The 18745-nt window shown below is 41.5% G+C and overlaps 1 protein-coding gene across 8 annotated transcripts in view; it reads left to right on the top strand.

The window, feature by feature from the left end:
- The window catches only part of cep112 (centrosomal protein 112), a 206211-nt gene that overhangs the window by 73185 nt on the left and 114281 nt on the right, over positions 1-18745 (top strand). For all 8 annotated transcript variants that reach the window (XR_006957363.1, XM_047037685.1, XM_047037687.1 and 5 more), the window contains 3 exons: positions 16571-16725; positions 17247-17376; positions 17671-17763. Coding sequence is in view for 7 of the 8 variants with exons in the window: in XM_047037685.1 (XP_046893641.1) it covers positions 16571-16725; positions 17247-17376; positions 17671-17763 (378 nt within the window). In the remaining variant the exon portion in view is untranslated. The remainder of the gene's footprint in view (positions 1-16570; positions 16726-17246; positions 17377-17670; positions 17764-18745) is intronic.

The following is an 18745-nucleotide window of genomic DNA, read 5'->3' as shown; positions in this document are numbered from 1 at the left end:
AAGTATACTTAGAATAAAAAGTATACTATTATCATGTTACTTAGCAGTATACTTATTTATATACTATTTTTGTACTAAGTAAACTGAATTGGCCCACTTTTTAGGTCTTTAGTACACTTTAAAGTACACTTATAGTGTATTTCAAGGTTTACTTTTGAATACTCTAAAGTAGCCTGTGTAGTGCACTTTCAATTCATCAAGTATACTTCCTAAAGTACTTCAAAGTATACCTTGGAATACTCTAAAGTAACCTGTGTAGTGCACTTTCAGTTCATAAAGTATACTTCCCAAAGTACTTAAAAGTATACCTTTGAAAACTCGAAAGTAACCTGTGTAGTGCACTTTCAGTTCATGAAGTATACTTCCTAAAGAGCCTCATAGCAATACTTTCAAGTGCACTTTCAATTAATGTAAGTACTTCAAGAAGTAAACGGAATAAATTAAATTTTACTATAACTTACTAATATATTACAATGTTTAGGAGCCCCTCAAACGCCACATATTATAAGTCACATAGCGAGAAAGGGGGCCCTTGTACTGCAGATTCTTACCTGAAAGTAGCTATTCACTGCGCAAGCGTTAACGTTTCAAGAATCCAGCTCTTCTTATGAAACGTAACAGTCATTTAACCCATGATTACAATGGTAAACCACCACAACAATGACCCCGCAACAAAACACTACATTCTAAGCAGACACATTTAAAAAACGAAATTCATGAAGTTAGATTTGTATTTCGAACAAACGGCAAACTTAGCAGCAAATTTTAACACTATTTACCTAGCCTGACGTTGTCGTACTCATAATTCTAGTCAGAATATGAGTCTAAAAACTCTCTATTGGGCTGTAACTATGGGGCGTGTGTCAACCGAGCTCGTAAAACAAATGCCTCTTCGCTCAATTGGAAAGACCTACAACCAATCAGAGCAACGTTTTATGTTGTTTGTTGAAAAAGAATTCAACCCAAGCGCTCTTTGGTGACGTTGTTGATTACGTTACTGTTGATCATCTGTCCATCATCGTATAAAGCCCGCCCTGACAATTTAATTGGTCCGCACTGATCCTGGTTTTCTGTAGTTGTCCCTAATACGAGATCCTCCAGACCCAACTTCCCGACCAAATTTTTTTGTGGGCGGGACGAAGTTGGGCTGGCAGCCAGGCTACTATTTACCGCCTTGCATCATGGGAATTGACCAGCTAATGAGCCATGCTATCTTCATTTTTTCACAATTCATTTCACAAAAATGTAACCTGTAATGTACTTTACAATTATTATGACTGCTGTATAATAATACGTACATCCTACTCCAGAATAAATTTATACCATTTTCTGTTTCTAAGCATACTTCTTAAAAGTATATCAAAAGTTAACTATTTTCAAAGCACACTTAAAAGTACATCAAAAGTGAAGTTTTTTCTAAGTATACTTCTTACTAAAGTGAACTATTTTCTAAGCATAATGACAAGTATATCGAAAGTGAACTAAAAGTGTACTATCCATATTTTAGTATACTTATAGTATACTTAAATATACTTATTTTTTGTAAGGGTAGGTTGGCCAAACAACAAACTTGAAAAAAATATTCATGACAGCTTGCGTTTGCAGATTAGGCTACTTGGAGGACCCCCCCCCCCCCCCCCAAAAAAAAATAAATAAATAAAAAATTAATTTTGGATCAAAAACTGAATTTCGCCGAAAGGTTTGCAGCCCTGAGTATGAACGGACATGCTGTTCATCCAATCCAGAGAGCATTATTGGGGGTGAAAGACTCTTCAATGGCTCTGGTTGTTCTTTGTGTTTAGAAAATGTGTTAGTTTGTTAGAGACTGAGTGAGTGATAGTTGAGCATTTTAGCAATATTATTCAATTCAAATTAGGTTTTTCGAGTTACAAGAGACTGAGGAAGTATATAAATAGTTTTCTTGGTTTTAGAAACGTATATCTGTTTTCAATTACTGTAATGTATTAAATTTGCGTTGCCATCAACAGTAGCAGCTTGTAGCTAGCGGCATGTGCGAGAGCAAGCATTTTTCTCACAACCCTACCTAAAATGTTGTGGATTTTAAAATTAATAACCCCTTTAGTTTCTGGGCTACACTGAAAAAGTGAGAACGTCTAACCCTTAGACTACAGTGTTTCCCCTACCATTGCTTTTGAGGGCCCTGAGAAATATAGGTACCAAAACCACTGAGAAGAGCTGTCATCACCAGCTGCATCACGGGTACTGCACTATCTATAATTCCAGAAATCTGTGTGTTTCACCAACATCATCGCGGGTACTGTGCTCTATCTATATGTAGCGCCCCCTACAGTACAGCTGACTACGCCACCCCTTGAGCTAACTGACAGTGTAGAGAAAGGGGAACTCTGCCCCAATGAATGTACAGACACAGGTAAGTTAGAAAAATACAAAATTACAGTCTTATTTTTCAGGTATTGAAGGAGGTCGTACAGGCTGGTCAATAAATACATAAAAAGGTGGGAATCTTAACAGCCACCAGTTAAGATTAGTCAAGCCAAAGAAGACGAAGGCTAGTGGGAGCTACGGTCTCGATACCACACGTGAATAAAGTGCCACAACCCTTAGGGCAACCCACTGCAAACTTCAAGTTCTGGTGAAACACTCAGATAATTGCTTAAGGACAAAACAGCACTGCAACACTCCATAGTATAACTTCACATTCAGTGAAGTTATACTATGGAGACCGGCTTCCCAAAGCTTACAGGGTGTTATGGCTTGACCAATAATAAGGCTGACTACTAGGGATGCACCGATCCAACTTTTTCAGTCCCGATATCGATGCCTGGGCTTTGTGTATCTGTCGATACCCGATACCGATCCGATACCGTTGTTGAATTAATAATAAACTGTATACCTCCCACCCTATACCTTCCTTTCACCATGTGGAAAAGACTAAAAGCACCAGACTTTCCTAACTAAGACAAAATAACAGGTGTAATCTACTGCATTCTTATTTATTTGTTATTTAAAAAACAATTGTGCATTGAAAATGCAAAAATAGAATGTAATCAAACGTAGGGCCTATTAAAAAAAATAAAATGTAGCAGTAGAAACAAAATAGTGTATTGGTCAAACATACAATAGTAATCAAACAGCAACCAAACATTGTAAACAACGTTTGTAAAAATATTTGAATTCTTATTTATTTGTAGTCGCTGGTGTGTAAACCGTGGAAGTTTTTAGCTTAAAGCATTGCACCGTGCAGTGTACAGCTCATGTCCAACCAGTGGACAGAAACTTAAAAGCAACATGGAGTGAGCCAAAGAGTTGGCTGTGTGGAGATATTTCACGCTTGCAACGCCAACTAGTTTGTCAGCTGTTTGCAATGTCTGCAAAGTAAATGTTTTTAGGGGTGGTGGTAGTAGTACAAACACTGTATGGCTTCAACATGTACTAATGAGAAGGCCAACAGGTAACACTAGCATGCTAGTAACATTGCTTGAGTATTATGCTTGCTGTGGGCACTGTCGGAAATATTTAGAACTCTAAAGGTTGCATGGATCGGCCAGTGGATCGGCTACATTTTCCGATCCCCGATCCAGCTATTTTGTCAATATCGGGGCCGATATCCGATCTTAGTATCGGATCGGTGCACCCCTACTGACTACGGGGAAAACAATGAACCAAACAAAAATATAGCTGCAAGCAGCGATGCTAGTTCCTCCGCAAAATGGCAAAATATTATAAACATGTACACAGTAGAAGATCGAGACTTGGACAACAAGAGAGCAAAACTACTTCATGTTTGGCCAAAAACAATTCCAGACTCTCAGTCAATGCACAACTAACTAAAGTCATGTGGGAAACTGGGCTAGGGCAGCGTTCATATTCAGCTCCTTGCAAGAATGGCCTGTAACAGTTTGGCAGCCCACTCTCTGGTCCCATTAAACAAAACAACATACACAATCAGGGTGACCAACAAGATTATATTAACTAACCAACAAGAACATTACAAACATCTAACTGAACGAACACAACAACTGAAATCGCTCCCAAGGCTGTTTTAACCAAACTATTTTCCACAAGTCTTTGCGTTTTTGGACATACCGCACTGCATGCTGGGTACCCAAGGGTGCTGATGCGGATTATCTAGCTGTGCTCCGACTGCGTGATATGAGTATTAGTTTTTGTCAGCTTTGGGACAAAGGTTAAGAAACGATTGACATTTCAAAGTGAAATTGCATGAAATTGCACATGGTGTTTCAGAATGATGTCTGCCTGTTTAACTAAACAAGTAATCAAAATTATGACAGGCCAAAAAACTGCCTGGATTCGAACCTGTGACCCTGCCAGTGCAGGACAACGTTTCAACCCATTGAGCTACCCGCAAGGCTGAGAAATTCTGTCAGTTCTCGGTCAGTTTCTGTAAAAAAAAAGAAGCCGTATCTCCTGTAGCATGGCTTGTTCAATTCGGCCAAAGTTTAAACAGCTGTAATTCAATGATCTTTTGACATATCAAGGTGAAATTACGCATGGTACTTCAGAACGATGTCATCCCGTTTAACTAAACATATATTCAAATTTAAGACAGACTCAGTGTGGCTGGATTTGAACCTACGACCTTATACTTTGCATGCCTTATTTCTCATGGCGAACAAAAAAGCCTCAAGGACCCATAAGGTCCGCCTGATGGATTTTCATTTCAGAAGAATTTGAGCAATGGGGTGGAAATGCAATCATTCTGAAAAGTGGACATTTGGGCAAATTTCAAAACTTTTTACCAATGTGTTAATGAGATAAATTACAATAATAATAATAAATATAGCTGCAAGCAGCAATGGAGGGGCCAAGCAGTCCAGAGCAGGACATGGCCTCCATAGCACTTGCGCAACAATTAAGTTGCAACAACCTGTTGCACTCATGCAACACACCAAGTTTGGTTGAAATGTCTGTTTGCGTTCCAAAGTAGTGAGTGTTCAAAGTGTTTTTTTCTGGTATAACACCACAGGCCTCCTCTGCTCCTCGTGGGAACGATGGAACCCAAGTTTGGTGACAATCGCACAAATGGTTGCTGAGTTACGCTCTCACGTGTCTTTTGCGGCTTCGCCGCCGTCTTTGATCGTCTCTACCGAACAAACGGTTTTGAAAATGGAAAATCCATCCCGACACCTTTGTGAAGCTTGGTCTGAAGATCATCTGTGCCAAATTTAGTAAACATTGGACACAATTTGGGGCGTGTAAAAGGTTTTTACACTTTTCCATTAAATCCAAAATGGCGGCCGCTTCAATTTGGTTGTTATGAAATATTATCGATGGTCAAGTTTGATATCTCACAAGACATCAACCGACAAAGAAAGTACTTTATTAAGGTAAACACTTCAACAGTTATTAGCCAAAACACGTTTATGCTTCCGGCCACACCCCCTTTTAGTCACATGACACCATTTTTGGAGGACATACTCAGAATAAGGTTCCGAGTAGGCATATCAAATTTGGTGTCACTGCCTCAAAGAACTGCTGAGATAAGACTTCATTTCCTGTTTGGTGTCTATTCTGCTGATTTTTTGGCTATCACGGACAAACGGTTGTGGGGATCAAAATGCTCTACCATAACTTTTGTGCGGCTTGGTCTGAAAAGCATATCTGGTAATTTTGAAGAAGATTTGACAAAGATTGTAGGAGGAGTAGGCTTTCAAAGGTTTTTGATAAAACCGGAAATAGCGGAAAATCTATATAACCGGAAATTGACGCCATGGTGTGCATTGCACTCGGCTTGATCCAAGGAATCCAATGGTACCTCATTTTTTAAAATGGGACATACGGTTCAAAAGTTGCGTGTGTAAACACAACTCCAACTTTGACCCATTGGTGGCGCTAGAGTGCCAAAGTATGGGACATGAAACTTTGTGAATTGGACCAGGGAACTGTCCCCAATAAGTGTGCCAATTTTCACAACTTTCGACCAAGCGCTTATGGGGGCTGCCATAGACACCCAGTCCTAAGAAGAATAATAATAAATATAACTGCAAGCAGTAATGGCGGATTCCTCCAAACATTGCGAACCATTGAAAAATGTATATTCTTGACAAATTGGAATTGTATAGAAAAATCTATGCTGCAGAATTAACAATGGGATACCAAATCTGAAATATAATACCATCAAGATCCACAAGGGCCTTTAATTCAACCCAAGGAGTGAAGGGAGGGGGCTTGGTTAGCCTATCCATTCCAGAAAGCCTTTGTGCTTTAGGGCGTGGAATGTAGCGCCACCTATGGGTAATGGTTGGACAGTTGTGGTGTGGTAATTACCCTTGGTCTATACTTTCAAAAAAGCTCGACCAGAGCATACCCCCCGCTCTCAGGGTACCGAGCTTCAGCTCAGTCATGATTGATGACTGACTTGATCCAGGGAATCCAATGGTAACTCATTTTTGAAAATGGGTCATACGGTTCAAAAGTTGCGTGTGTAAACACAAGTCCAACTTTGACCCGTTGGCGGCGCTGGAGTGGTCTAGTGGGAGACATGAAACTTGGTGTAGGTATAGAATAAACTGTCCTTAATGAGTGTGCCAAATTTCACAAAAAGTTGTCCAAGGGTTCTAGGGGCTGCCATTGACTTCCATGGAACAAGAATAATAATAATAATAATAATAAAACTAACAATAACAATAGGTTTCCTCTTGACGGAGGAATCCTAATAATAATAATAAAACTAACAATAACAATAGGTTTCCTCCTGACGGAGGAATCCTAAATATAGCTGCAAGCAGCAATGGAGGGGCCAAGCAGTCCAAAGCAAGAAATGGCCTCCATAGCACTTGCGCAACAATTAAGTTACAACAACCTGTTGCACTCATGCAACACACCAAGTTTGGTTGAAATGTCTGTTTGCGTTCCAAAGTAGTGAGTGTTCAAAGTGTTTTTTTCTGGTATAACACCGCAGGCCTCCTCTGCTCCACGTGGGAACGATGGAACCCAAGTTTGGTGACAATCGCACAAATGGTTGCTGAGTTACGTTCTCACTTGTCTTTTGCGGCTTCGCCGCCGCCTTTGATCGTCTCTACCGAACAAACGGTTTTGAAAATGGAAAATCCATCTGACACCCTTGTGAAGCTTGGTCTGAAGATCATCTGTGCCAAATTTAGTAAACATTGGACAACATTTGGGGCGTTTAAAAGGTTTTTACACTTTTCCATAAAATCCAAAATGGCGGCCGCGTCAATTCGGTTGTTATGAAACATTATCGATGGTCAAGCTTGATATCTCACAAGACATCAACCGACAAAGAAATTACTTTATTAAGGTAAACACCTCAACAGTTACTAGCCAAAACACGTTTATGCTTCCGGCCACGCCCCCTTTTAGTCACATGACACCATTTTTGGAGGACATACTCAGAATAAGGTTCCGAGTAGGCATATCAAATTTGGTGTCACTGCCTCAAAGAACTGCTGAGATAAGACTTCATTTCCTGTTTGGTGTCTATTCTGCTGATTTTGATTGGCTCTCACGGACAAACGGTTGTAGGGATCAAAATGCTCTACCATAACTTTTGTGCGGCTTGGTCTGAAGAGCATATCTGGTAATTTTGAAGAAGATTTGACAGAAAATGTAGGAGGAGTAGGCTTTCAGAGGTTTTTGATAAAACCGGAAATAGCGGAAAATCTATATAACCGGAAGTTGACGCCATGGTGTGCATTGAACTCGGCTTGATCCAGGGAATCCAATGGTACCTCATTTTTGAAAATCGGTCATACGGTTCAAAAGTTGCGTGTGTAAACACAAGTCCAACTTTGACCCGTTGGTGGCGCTAGAGTGCCCAAGTATGGGACATGAAACTTTGTGAATTGGACCAGGGGACTGTCCCCAATGAGTGTGCCAAATTTCACAACTTTCGACCAAGCGCTTATGGGGGCTGCCATAGACACCCAATCCTAAGAATAATAATAATAATAATACTAACAATTACAATAGGTGCCTCGCAGCTTCGCTGCTTGGCCCCTAATAATAATAATACTAACAATAACAATAGGTGCCTCGCAGCTTCGTTGCTTGGCCCCTAATAATACTAACAATAACAATAGGTGCCTCGCAGCTTCGCTGCTTGGCCCCTAATAATACTAACAATAACAATAGGAGCCTCGCAGCTTCGCTGCTTGGCCCCTAATAAAACTAACAAAAACAATAGGTGCCACAGAAGCTTTGCTGCTGCTTGGCCCCTAATAATACCAACAATTACAATAGGGTCCTGACGGAGGAACCCTAAATATAGCTGCAAGCAGCGATGCAGGTTCCTCCGCAAAATATTATAAACATATACACTGTACAAGATCGAGAGTTGGACAACAAGAGAGCAAAACTACTTCATGTTTGGCCAACAACAATAGGCTGAATGGGGATTTGAACTCATGAGCATAAGGTTACAAGTCAGTCTCTATCGTCTCTGCTACACACCAACTGTTGAGATTGTATTAATTGAAAGGGCAAAGTATTAGTTTTGGTCAGCTTTGCGACAAAGGTTAGGAATTTCGAGGTGAAATTGCATGAATTTGTGCAGGGTATTTCAGAATGATGTCGTCCTGTTTGACTAAACAGATAATACAAATTATGAAAGGGCAAAAGATTACAGTTGGATTCCAACCTACGACCTTATACTTTACAGGTCACCATCCCAGCTCATTGAGCTATTCTCAGTGTTGAATATTGTCATGTTCAGTTACTGTATTAAAAAGTAAGCTGTTTCTCCTGTGGTTAGCTTTGTTAGATTCAGCCAACGTTGAAACTGCTCTAATTCAATCATATTTTTACATTCCAAGGTGAAATTTTTGTGGGACTTCAGAATGATGTCATCCTATTGAACTAGTTCAAGTTCAAGTCTTTTATTTGTCAGGTGCAGAGAGCAACACAAGGTTAGACTGGGCACTGAAATTCTTAAGACAAGACAACGCAAGCACCTGGCATAACATAACATATAAGTACACAGAACAAATTTACATCTATGCTGAGCTTAGATAAGTGAACTTCCTAAATATACAGATAGCAATAAATAAACGACTATACTAACCCTAACACTAAAACTTCCTAAATTACAGATAACAATAAATAGTACGCTATACTAACCCTAATACACACAAAAAAAAAAAAACCTGTTACAACCCTATAACCTAATCTAACCTAAGTGGAGTACAGTGCAGTAGTGCAAATTTGCAGATCAGTGACTATGTCAATGACCAAACAGGAGCCTGGTGGCGAGGTACAGTAGTGCAATGTTACTGAAAGAGCAACCAGACTAAAGAGGTTATCAAAATGATGACAGGCCAAAAGATAATGGCAGGATTCCAACCTACGATCTTATACTTTACAGGTCACCATCCCAGCCCATTGAGCTTTTCTCAGTGTTGAATAGTGTCATGTTCAGTAACTGTATTAAAAAGTAAGCTGTTTCTCCTGTGGTAAGCGTTGTTAGATTCAGCCAGAGTTGAAACTGCTTTAACATTTCCTATGAAAATGGGACAACGGGATGACTGGGTTGCTGCTGTAAAGAATAACTTACTTATAATTTTTTTAAAAGGTTGTTTGGAGTCCCTTAACTTGTCATTGAAGGGAATTTCAAATCATGCCTAGCATCAGTGGGGATGTGTCCTGGCTTAGGTTACTGAAATGAATTTGTGCAACAGACAAGGGATCCACTTGAACCATCAATTTACTTCATTAGAAATAACCATTAGCGTTATCTCTACAAGTACATTTAGTCATTTTAGCAGACGCTCTTATCCAGAGCGACTTACAGTAAGCACAGGGATATTTTCCTCGAGGCAAGTAGGATGAAGTGCCTTGCCCAAGGACTCAACGTCGTTTGGCATGGGCGGGAATCGAACCAACTACCTTCTGATTAATAGCCCGACTCCCTAACGGCTCAGCCGTCTGACCTCCAGTAGCTAGCTACTGTGGTGAACCTGGCTTGTTTTGCAGTGGTTTACACATAGTCTCGCTAAACAGACGATTGGAGTGTTGTGATGGGCTCAAATAAACACGCATTGCTATGTTTTACAACCGGAGGATTTATCGGAAGACTAGAAACCGTTTTGTCAGAATAAAAAATAAAAAACGATGCCTCTGACTGGTTTTGAACCTACAACCCTTTGCTGATCAGCACAACATCTCAGCCAATTGAGCAATTCCCAGGCATGGAATACACAAAGTTCAATAACTGGATAATAAAAAAATATGTTTCTCCAATGGCGAGCATTGTTAGATTTGGTCCAAGTTCAAACAGCTGTAATTCAAACAGCTGTAAAGCCGAGACACTCGGGGTAACAAACACACATGCGTACAACAAATCTCAAAAGAACAGCAGCCAGCACTCCGCGAAGCTCGGGTCTAAAAAACTGACAAACAAAACACAGTAAAATGTTTGCATTCCACAATACACATATCCCTTTAATTGATCTAATAACACAGCTAAATTCAACAATACACCATGGCATGCTTAATACCTGTGCAATATTAGTGCAGTCTGGTTAGTTCACTGCTGATCAGAACGTCGCTGGGACCACGATTCACGGCCACGTCTCTGTTGGCTCCCAAACTAACCAAACAGAGACCCACTTAATAGGTTGGCACAAACAGACAGAGGCTAAGGAGAAACGTGGTTTAGACATACCTTGCACGAGCCACAATGCCCACACACTGCCTCACACAAACACAGTGCTAACAGCATGGAAGAGCTACCTGGCGAAGGACCCCAGGTGTGTGTATTTATACCAGACCCAATTACTGCCCATTCCCCGCCCCTAATAATGAGGTCATAGAAGCAGAGAGACTGAGAAGGGGAAGAGAAACCTCCAAACAAACAGGGTGCCCTCAAGCAGAGAGTTCCACAGGCTACATATAATTCCAGGAATCTGTGTGTGTGTGCGTACCACCAATTTGATCACGGGCACTATGCAGTATCGTTCAAGGAATCGTTCAAGGAATCCGAATTTGTGTGTTTCACTGACATCTTAATCACCGACTGCATCACGGGCACTGTGCACTAGTATATACTGTATAATTAGGATATATTCCAACAAAACGGGAGAGATAAAGCATTTTTTACACATACAGGCAATTCGCTTCATGTTCGTCGCCTAAAGTTTCTGCAACACACCATGTTATTTGGTATATTTGAATTAAAAAACATGTTATTATGATTTTACTACGTTAGTTGTAGTCTATAGCCTATCACTTAAGACCTAACTTCACTACACTGGTAACAAACGGCCAACCATGTGTTTACCCCGACAAAAACAAATTCTTAAAGTTAAAACAACTGATTGATGTTGGTGTTGGCTATCCAGCCAACATATTAGTCAATTTCTAAACAGTAGACGTCTATTAACCCTTTGATACGCAACATGGGTCTAAAGTGACCCGGCTGAGTTTAGATTTTCTATATCTTCGCAAAAAAATATTTAATCGTTCAGTATTCCAGGTATTCCTCAATTAACTTGTTTTTGGTCATCACAAGTCTTTATTTTCATTTTTTCTTTCTTACTTTTGGAATAAAAATCATTTTTGTAACACTACCCCTCTAATGAACAACATGGGTCTAAAATGACCTGCATTAATTTCCTATGATATTTCATGTATGGCTGAATGTTTCTTTGCCATATCTTTTGAAATCAACTCATTTTATAATTTAATATACCAAGTATTCATTAAATATCTTGGTTTTGATTGCCACAAATACTTATTTTTCTTATTTTCTTAGTTTATAAACAACCATTGTTTTTGTGTTACTACCTTCAGTTTACAGACATGGGTCAAAAATGACCCATATGTATTCCTTTGGAGTTTTTTAAAATTTTTGATATTAGTAAATTTTTGCAACTTGGAACATATTTACTGTGGATAACTATTCACCTGTCACACATTTCACAACTCAACACAACTGCTTTTAAGCTGAGATATGTTCACAAGTGACATCATTGATGAGGACCTGAAATGCAACAACTTTGAGACAAAGAGCTGCAGCAGCAAAATGGAAAGAGTGGAAAAGCATCAAACAGGAATTCATGGCCTTCGTCATTTTGACCCTCCTTGCAGGGGAGGACAAGAGCCTAGATGTGGCCATTTTGGAGCCGTTTTGTATCCAATTGCAAAATCTAATGTATAAAGCCATCATGGGGCTAAAGAGATATATCACCAGCTTAACTTTTGATGACAAAAGGAACAGGGCTTTGTAACAAGAAACACATCACATAGCAGCATTCAGGTATGTGTGTAACTGTTTCCTGGCTAATTGCAGAAGACTGTTCATTCCCAGTAACTTTGTCACCAGAGATGAGCAGTGTTCGTAATGCATGCCCAGCAAGCCTGCAAAATGTGGAATTATTCTGGATGTGCAATGTGAAGGTTCCCATATGTGGTAGACTGAGAGTTCTACCCTTCCAGGGTCCCTCTGACTGGAAAGATTATTGAGAAATACCTGAACATTGAGGGGAACAAGCCGAACATACGAGTCACAGACTCCAAATGAAGGGACATGCCAAGTTCCAAAGTTTTTCATGGTCATGTTGCCATTCAATTTGGATTCAATGGCAACATGACTATGGTGAGCTCAGAATCCATCTGAGCACCATGCATGATGGCAAAGCAGTGGATGACAACAATGTTGTGATCCAGTACCAGATAGTTTGCACTACTACTAGTCATGTAAGTGGAGAACACGGAGGTATCTGGCACAATGCTGGATGTTGCCACCTTCAATGCCTACACTTACTTCTACACCAACACCCTCATTACATGGGTGGTGTGACCAAGTGGCAGTTCATCAAAGAGCTAGGCAAGGACCTTGTCATGCCACATAAAAAGGCACATGAAGGCCAAGTCACAGATCCAAAAGTATATTAAAGAGGTGATGGTAAGATGTGTGGTAATACAAAATGCAACTACCACCCAGCCACAAGAGCTCTTATCATCAAACTTTATGAAGCTGAGGATATCCTCAAATCTGTTTAGCCCCATGGTGGCTTTAAACATTGGATTTTGCAATTGGATCCAAAAACTCTCCCGCAAGGCCACATTTAGGCTTGTGTCCTCCCATGCAAGGAGGGTCAAACTGATAGAGGCCATGAATTGCTGTTTGTCGATGCTTCTCCACTGATGAACATCTCCCAACCTAAAAGCAGCCATGTTGAGCTGTAAAATGTGTGGCAGGTGAACAGTTATCCACAGTAAATATGTTCCAAATTGCAAATATACAAAGTTTCCATCAAATTCCATAGTGAATCCATATGGGTCATTTTAGACCCATGTCTGTAAATTTGATGTAATACCACAAAAACGTTTTTTTGCTCAGAAAGTAAGAAAGACAAACATTTAAATAATTTGTGGAACAAAAAAACAAGGTACTTGTTAATGTACCAATGAATAATTAGAATATTAAATATGGAAATTAATTGATAAAAAAATATATAGCAAAGAAACACTCAGCCATACATGAAATTTCATAGGAAATGAATGCGGGTCATTTTAGACCCATGTTGTGAATTAGAGAGGGTAAGCACAGCTTGTGTATCAAAGGGTTAACAAAGAGTGAAATAGACGAGCTGTCGTAGACTAAAAATCCAGCAGAAGAGACCCTGAAACATAGCCTGGCTGCCAGCCTAACTTATCCCCGCCCACAAAAAAATGTGGTTGGGAAGTTGGGTCTGGAGGGGCTCGATTGCGGAAAAACTATATCCGAACAGGAGCTGTTCGGACCAATTAAATTGTCAGGGCGGGCTTTATACGATGATGGACAGATGATCAACAGTAACGTAATCAACAACGTCACCAAAGAGCGCTTGGGTTGAATACGTTTTCAATAAACAACATATTACGTTGCTCTGATTGGTTGTAAGTCTATCCAATTGAGCGAAGAGGCATTTGTTTTACGAGCTCGGTTGACACACGCTCCATAGTCACAGCCCAACGGAGAGTTTTCAGACTCATATTCTGACTAGAATTATGAGTATGACAACGTCAGGCTACCTGAAACCCATAGGCTAAATGCCTAGGCCTACATGGAGTTGTATGACCCACATTACGTATAATAGCCAACCCAATGCTGCGCTATTGCCGTGTTGCCCAAGGCTCTGGTACGACGTGCTAGGTGGCTATGGTTTTACTTGTTACTCGTCTTGGGTTCAATGACTTCAAAAGCCGGCTAAAGATATCGTACTTTATTTCAGGGATTTGATACAAACAAAACATCTCTAAAACACGAGTAAACTGTTCCAAACTCCGCCATAAGCGGTCAAAATCATTTGCCCTTCCGGGGTCAACACCTGGCACTACCTGTCTCCCCCCAGCTCATATAGCCGAGCCAAACAGCCCAACCAAGTGTACAGCCTTAACCATACCCCACAATACCATTACATATATGGCTCTTACATTACATATTTTACAAAGTCTATGGCAAAAAAGACAAATGTGGCCACATTGTGTCGGCATGCTGTTGTGATGGCTGTTGGAATAACCAGTTGCCTAAGTATAGCTTATGCCATGTTTATGTACCATGTCAGCTTTACATGTGAAAAAGGAAAGCTCAGAGGAGCTGAATGGCTTGGTAACCAGTGTGAAGAATTGCGTGTAATGGTCAGGTGTCCCAATACTTTTGTCCATATAGTGTAGGTGCTGTAAAGTTGTCCCTCCCCTTGTAGAGTTCCAGAGTCACATTCAGGGCAGGGTAGAGAGAGTGGAGTTACATTTACATTTAAGCATTTAGCAGACGCTTTTATCCAAAGCGACTTCCAAGAGAGAGCTTTACAAAAGAGCATAGGTCACTGATCACAACAACGAGGTAGTCCCAAACATTGCAAGCAGCCAAAACATGAAGCATACATTGTGGAAAACTAAACAAGTGCCAAAAGGGAAGACCCATAAGAGCATGCAGTTATACAAGTTACAAATTAAAACAACATGAACCACAAAAAAGTGCAGGACTGTACCTGTAGAAGAACAATCAATAGTAAAATATATTCACAGCGAGTACAAGACTTAACTTCGTTATAACTAACCTACAAGAGCAACAAGTCACTCAATAAGAGTCAGATGGGGAGTCAGATGGCTGAGCGGTGAGGGAGTCGGGCTAGTAATCATAAGGTTGCCGGATCGATTCCCCGCCGTGCCACATGATGTTGTGTCCTTGGGCAAGGCACTTCACCCTACTTGCCTCGAATGTCCCTGTACTTACTGTAAGTCGCTCTGGATAAGAGCGTCTGCTAAATGACTAAATGTAAATGTAAGGGTCATTGTGATCCTGGAGGAAACTAACAACAGGTCCAGCCAAGCATTCCTACGTGCCGTTGTACTCCTGGAACAAGTGCGTCTTGAGCCTTTTCTTGAAGGGGGGGAGACAGTCAGTGTCCCTGATGGAGGTGGGGAGCTGGTTCCACCATTGGGGGGCCAGGCAGGAGAAGAGCTTGTGTTGGGACCAGGCAGTCTTGAGCAGTGGGACCACCAAGCGGTTGTCTGAGGAAGACCGTAGGTGACGGGTGGGGGTGTAAGGTTGCAGGAGAGACTTGATCTAGTCGGGTGCAGTCCTGTTCACTGCTCGGAAGGTCAGTACCAGGGTCTTGAATCTGATACGGGCGTTGATGGGTAGCCAGTGGAGAGAGATGAGGAGCGGGGTAACATGGGAGCGTCTGGGTAGATTGTAGACCAGGCGGGCCGCTGCGTTCTGAATCCTCTGAAGAGGGCGGGTTGCACATGCTGGGAGACCAGCGAGTTGCAGTAGTCCAACTTGGAGAGGACCATTGCTTGGACTAGCAGCTGGGTGGAGTGCTCAGACAGGTATCTCCTGATCTTCCGGATGTTGGAGAGGGTGAATCTACAAGACCGGGAGAATGCGGCAATGTGGGCCGTGAGGGAGAGCTCGTCATCCATGGTAACCCCAAGGTTCCTGGCAGAGGATGAAGGGGTCACCGTCGCAGATCCCAGGGTGATTGACAGATCATGGAAGATGGAGGGTTTAGCCGGGATGATGAGAAGTTCTGTTTTGGCGAGGTTCAGCTGGAGGTGGTGCTCGGTCATCCAGGCGGAGATGTCTGTGAGGCAGGCCTCAATCCTAGCTGAGATCCCCGGATCAGTCAGGGGGAATGACAGGTACAGCTGCGTGTCGTCAGCGTAGCAGTGGTAGGAGAAGCCATGGGAGGTGATGGAGAAGCCATGGGAGGTGTTGGGGAAGAGAGAAGTTTCCACAACCTTTCACAAGCCATTTCACGCCACTGTTTAAAGTTATTTTTCTTGAACTTCTAAACGAGCTGTTGAAGAGGCATGAGAGGTGACATTTTAGAGCAGCCTCACCTAAGTGTAACTCTCCCACAATCCAGGACACCAGGGGAACTGAGATTGCTTAACTATGGGTTTAAGTTTATGTTCCATTGAGGCTTTACAGAAAGACATTAGTGCACATACACATGGACGCGCACACACACGCGCACACTCACACAAACACATCCTCCCTTCCCATCCATCTTAGGCACTACAGTGAGTTTATTGAAAACCCCAGGAAAATTTTTTGGACAACCAAGTGGTTCATTCTGCTTCGGACCAACACCGTTCCGTCCCCCCTGTCCCTTAGGAGCAGATGCTACGAGAGATGGAGAGACAGGTGAAGCGTCTATCTGCTGAGGTGGAGAATGGGAATGCCCTGCGACTTAAGGTGACCCAGGAGAAAAACCAGCTGGAGATCCACATTGCCACCATCAGTTCTGAGCTGCAGGAGGCCAACCGCCGGTGAGAGAGACAGAGGTCACACTAAATGAACGTTTGGAGCAAGCGCTTACCACATAGGCTAAGGCCTTTACACAGGGGCCTAGGTTTGACTCTAGTCTGGGCCGTTTCCTGCATGTTCTCCCCTCTCTTCTCTCCCTGACCTGTCTCTCCACTGTCACTATAAAAGCTTATAAAAGCTGAAATAACACAGTAACAATTTAAAATTGTTTGTAGGGTTCGAATGTCGTACTGGAACCTGCCTGCCAAATGTGTTCCATTCCAGAATGTTGTGTCCTGACCTGCATTCCTGAACAGATAACTATCCCTACTGATATCAAAGCTGTCTATTGGAAATAAGTCAATATGGCCACTGGGGCAGGCTTTCTGTAATGGAAAGCACACTCAACACACACCTGAATGTATTCTCACTGAGTGCTGATAATGTGCTTACTGAACACGCAAGCCAGCTATCATCATTTAGCATAAGGGATTATTCCTGAATGTCGAATTAAATTACCACAACCCTTGTGTTGGGTGTTCAGGAACGTGTCTCTGCTGAGGGAGAAGGAGAACCAGAGTGAGCTGCATGAGCAGGAGCTGCAGAAACTACAGTCAAAGCACGAGGCAGACATGACACATTACCAGCATGAACATGCACTCTCCGCGGCCAAGGTGACCATCGCTGCTCCCAAACATAAACACAACCGCCATCTTTAATCAAATTTGTTTTTCCTTCTATAAAACGATGCAGGGAATTTGATCACATGCCCAGTACTGCTTTTATGCATTCAAAGTTATCACATTAGATGTAAGCGCAGGATCCTTTTAAAGGTGCTCTGAACATGGATGGAATGTACAAACTGAAACAATTGTTAGTGTGCTTGAGTTCTTTCTCCTTGTGTCTACTTTAGTGGTTACTGTAAGCTTTGTTGTCTATGTCTGTCTCCCTCTCTTTCACTCTTTCAGGCCTCTGAAGTGATAGAGGACCTTGAACAGATTGTGGCTCAGCTCAAGCAGCAGCTCCTGGACAGTGAACACTGGAGGCAGAAACAAATCAGGGTAAATACTTTGTTTCTATACTGTGGCATGTGTTTGTCATTGGGTGTGTTTTACCTTCGGCAAGGGCACAACCATTGTTATCTCACATATATATTATTATTGTGAGAATGCTGCTAATGAACTATACTCTTCTGCTAATATAACCTACTTCACTTCTGCTGCTGAACTATACTCTTATGCTAATATAACCTACTTCTCGTCTGCTAATGATAATTCTCTAATCGTCTTCTAATAATAACTATGTACTCTATTAATGACTGTTTGCGCTTCTGCCAATGTAGTGTTCGCCTCCTATTAAGACGACAAGCACTGGTTTCTTTCCCTCTTCTAAGGTTTAGAAGTGCGCCACAACTTTGAAGCAGTTTGTGACGTCTGAAGCATTGAACGTCATCAATCACGTGGCATTGTCATTTCACACAAGCGCCAAACCACTTTTTCGAAACTGTGCGTATTGGTTTTGCGACACAAGCATCGATGCGTCAGTGCCATATATGTCCCATCCCTTGTAATTAGTTATGCGATTACTTAAACACGTCTACATGATTCTTTTTATTAATCGTTGTATGCTCCACGGACAAAACTTGCACCATCATCCTTCTGCAAAAAAGTGTCGCCGTGTCTTCCTGTATGTTGTATGTTTCATTCAATCAACATATTGAATCCTACTAAGAAAGCCGAGTAAATGCACTCAATGATAGGCTACATCTGCTACTGATATTACTATCCCAACTAATTTAAGCTGTTAAAACTATAATATTCTTGTTACAACTAGCTAGCCTACTTCTTCTTCTGTTTAACAGTTCAACTTTCAGCTTCTCCCGTATTGTAGGCTATTTAAGCTCTTAGCTTTGTTAGATGATGCAGTTCAGCTTCCACACTGCCTCTTGAAATTCTACTTTTTCTTCGATTGCTTCACAACGTTCAAACTTATTCTCCCGCATTGTATTTAAGCACTTAGCTTTGTGAGATGATGCAGTTCAGC

This window comes from Hypomesus transpacificus, chromosome 17, assembly GCF_021917145.1.
Source record: "Hypomesus transpacificus isolate Combined female chromosome 17, fHypTra1, whole genome shotgun sequence".
NCBI classification, from domain to species: domain Eukaryota; kingdom Metazoa; phylum Chordata; class Actinopteri; order Osmeriformes; family Osmeridae; genus Hypomesus; species Hypomesus transpacificus.
This window is presented reverse-complemented; position numbering and strand designations above follow the sequence as displayed.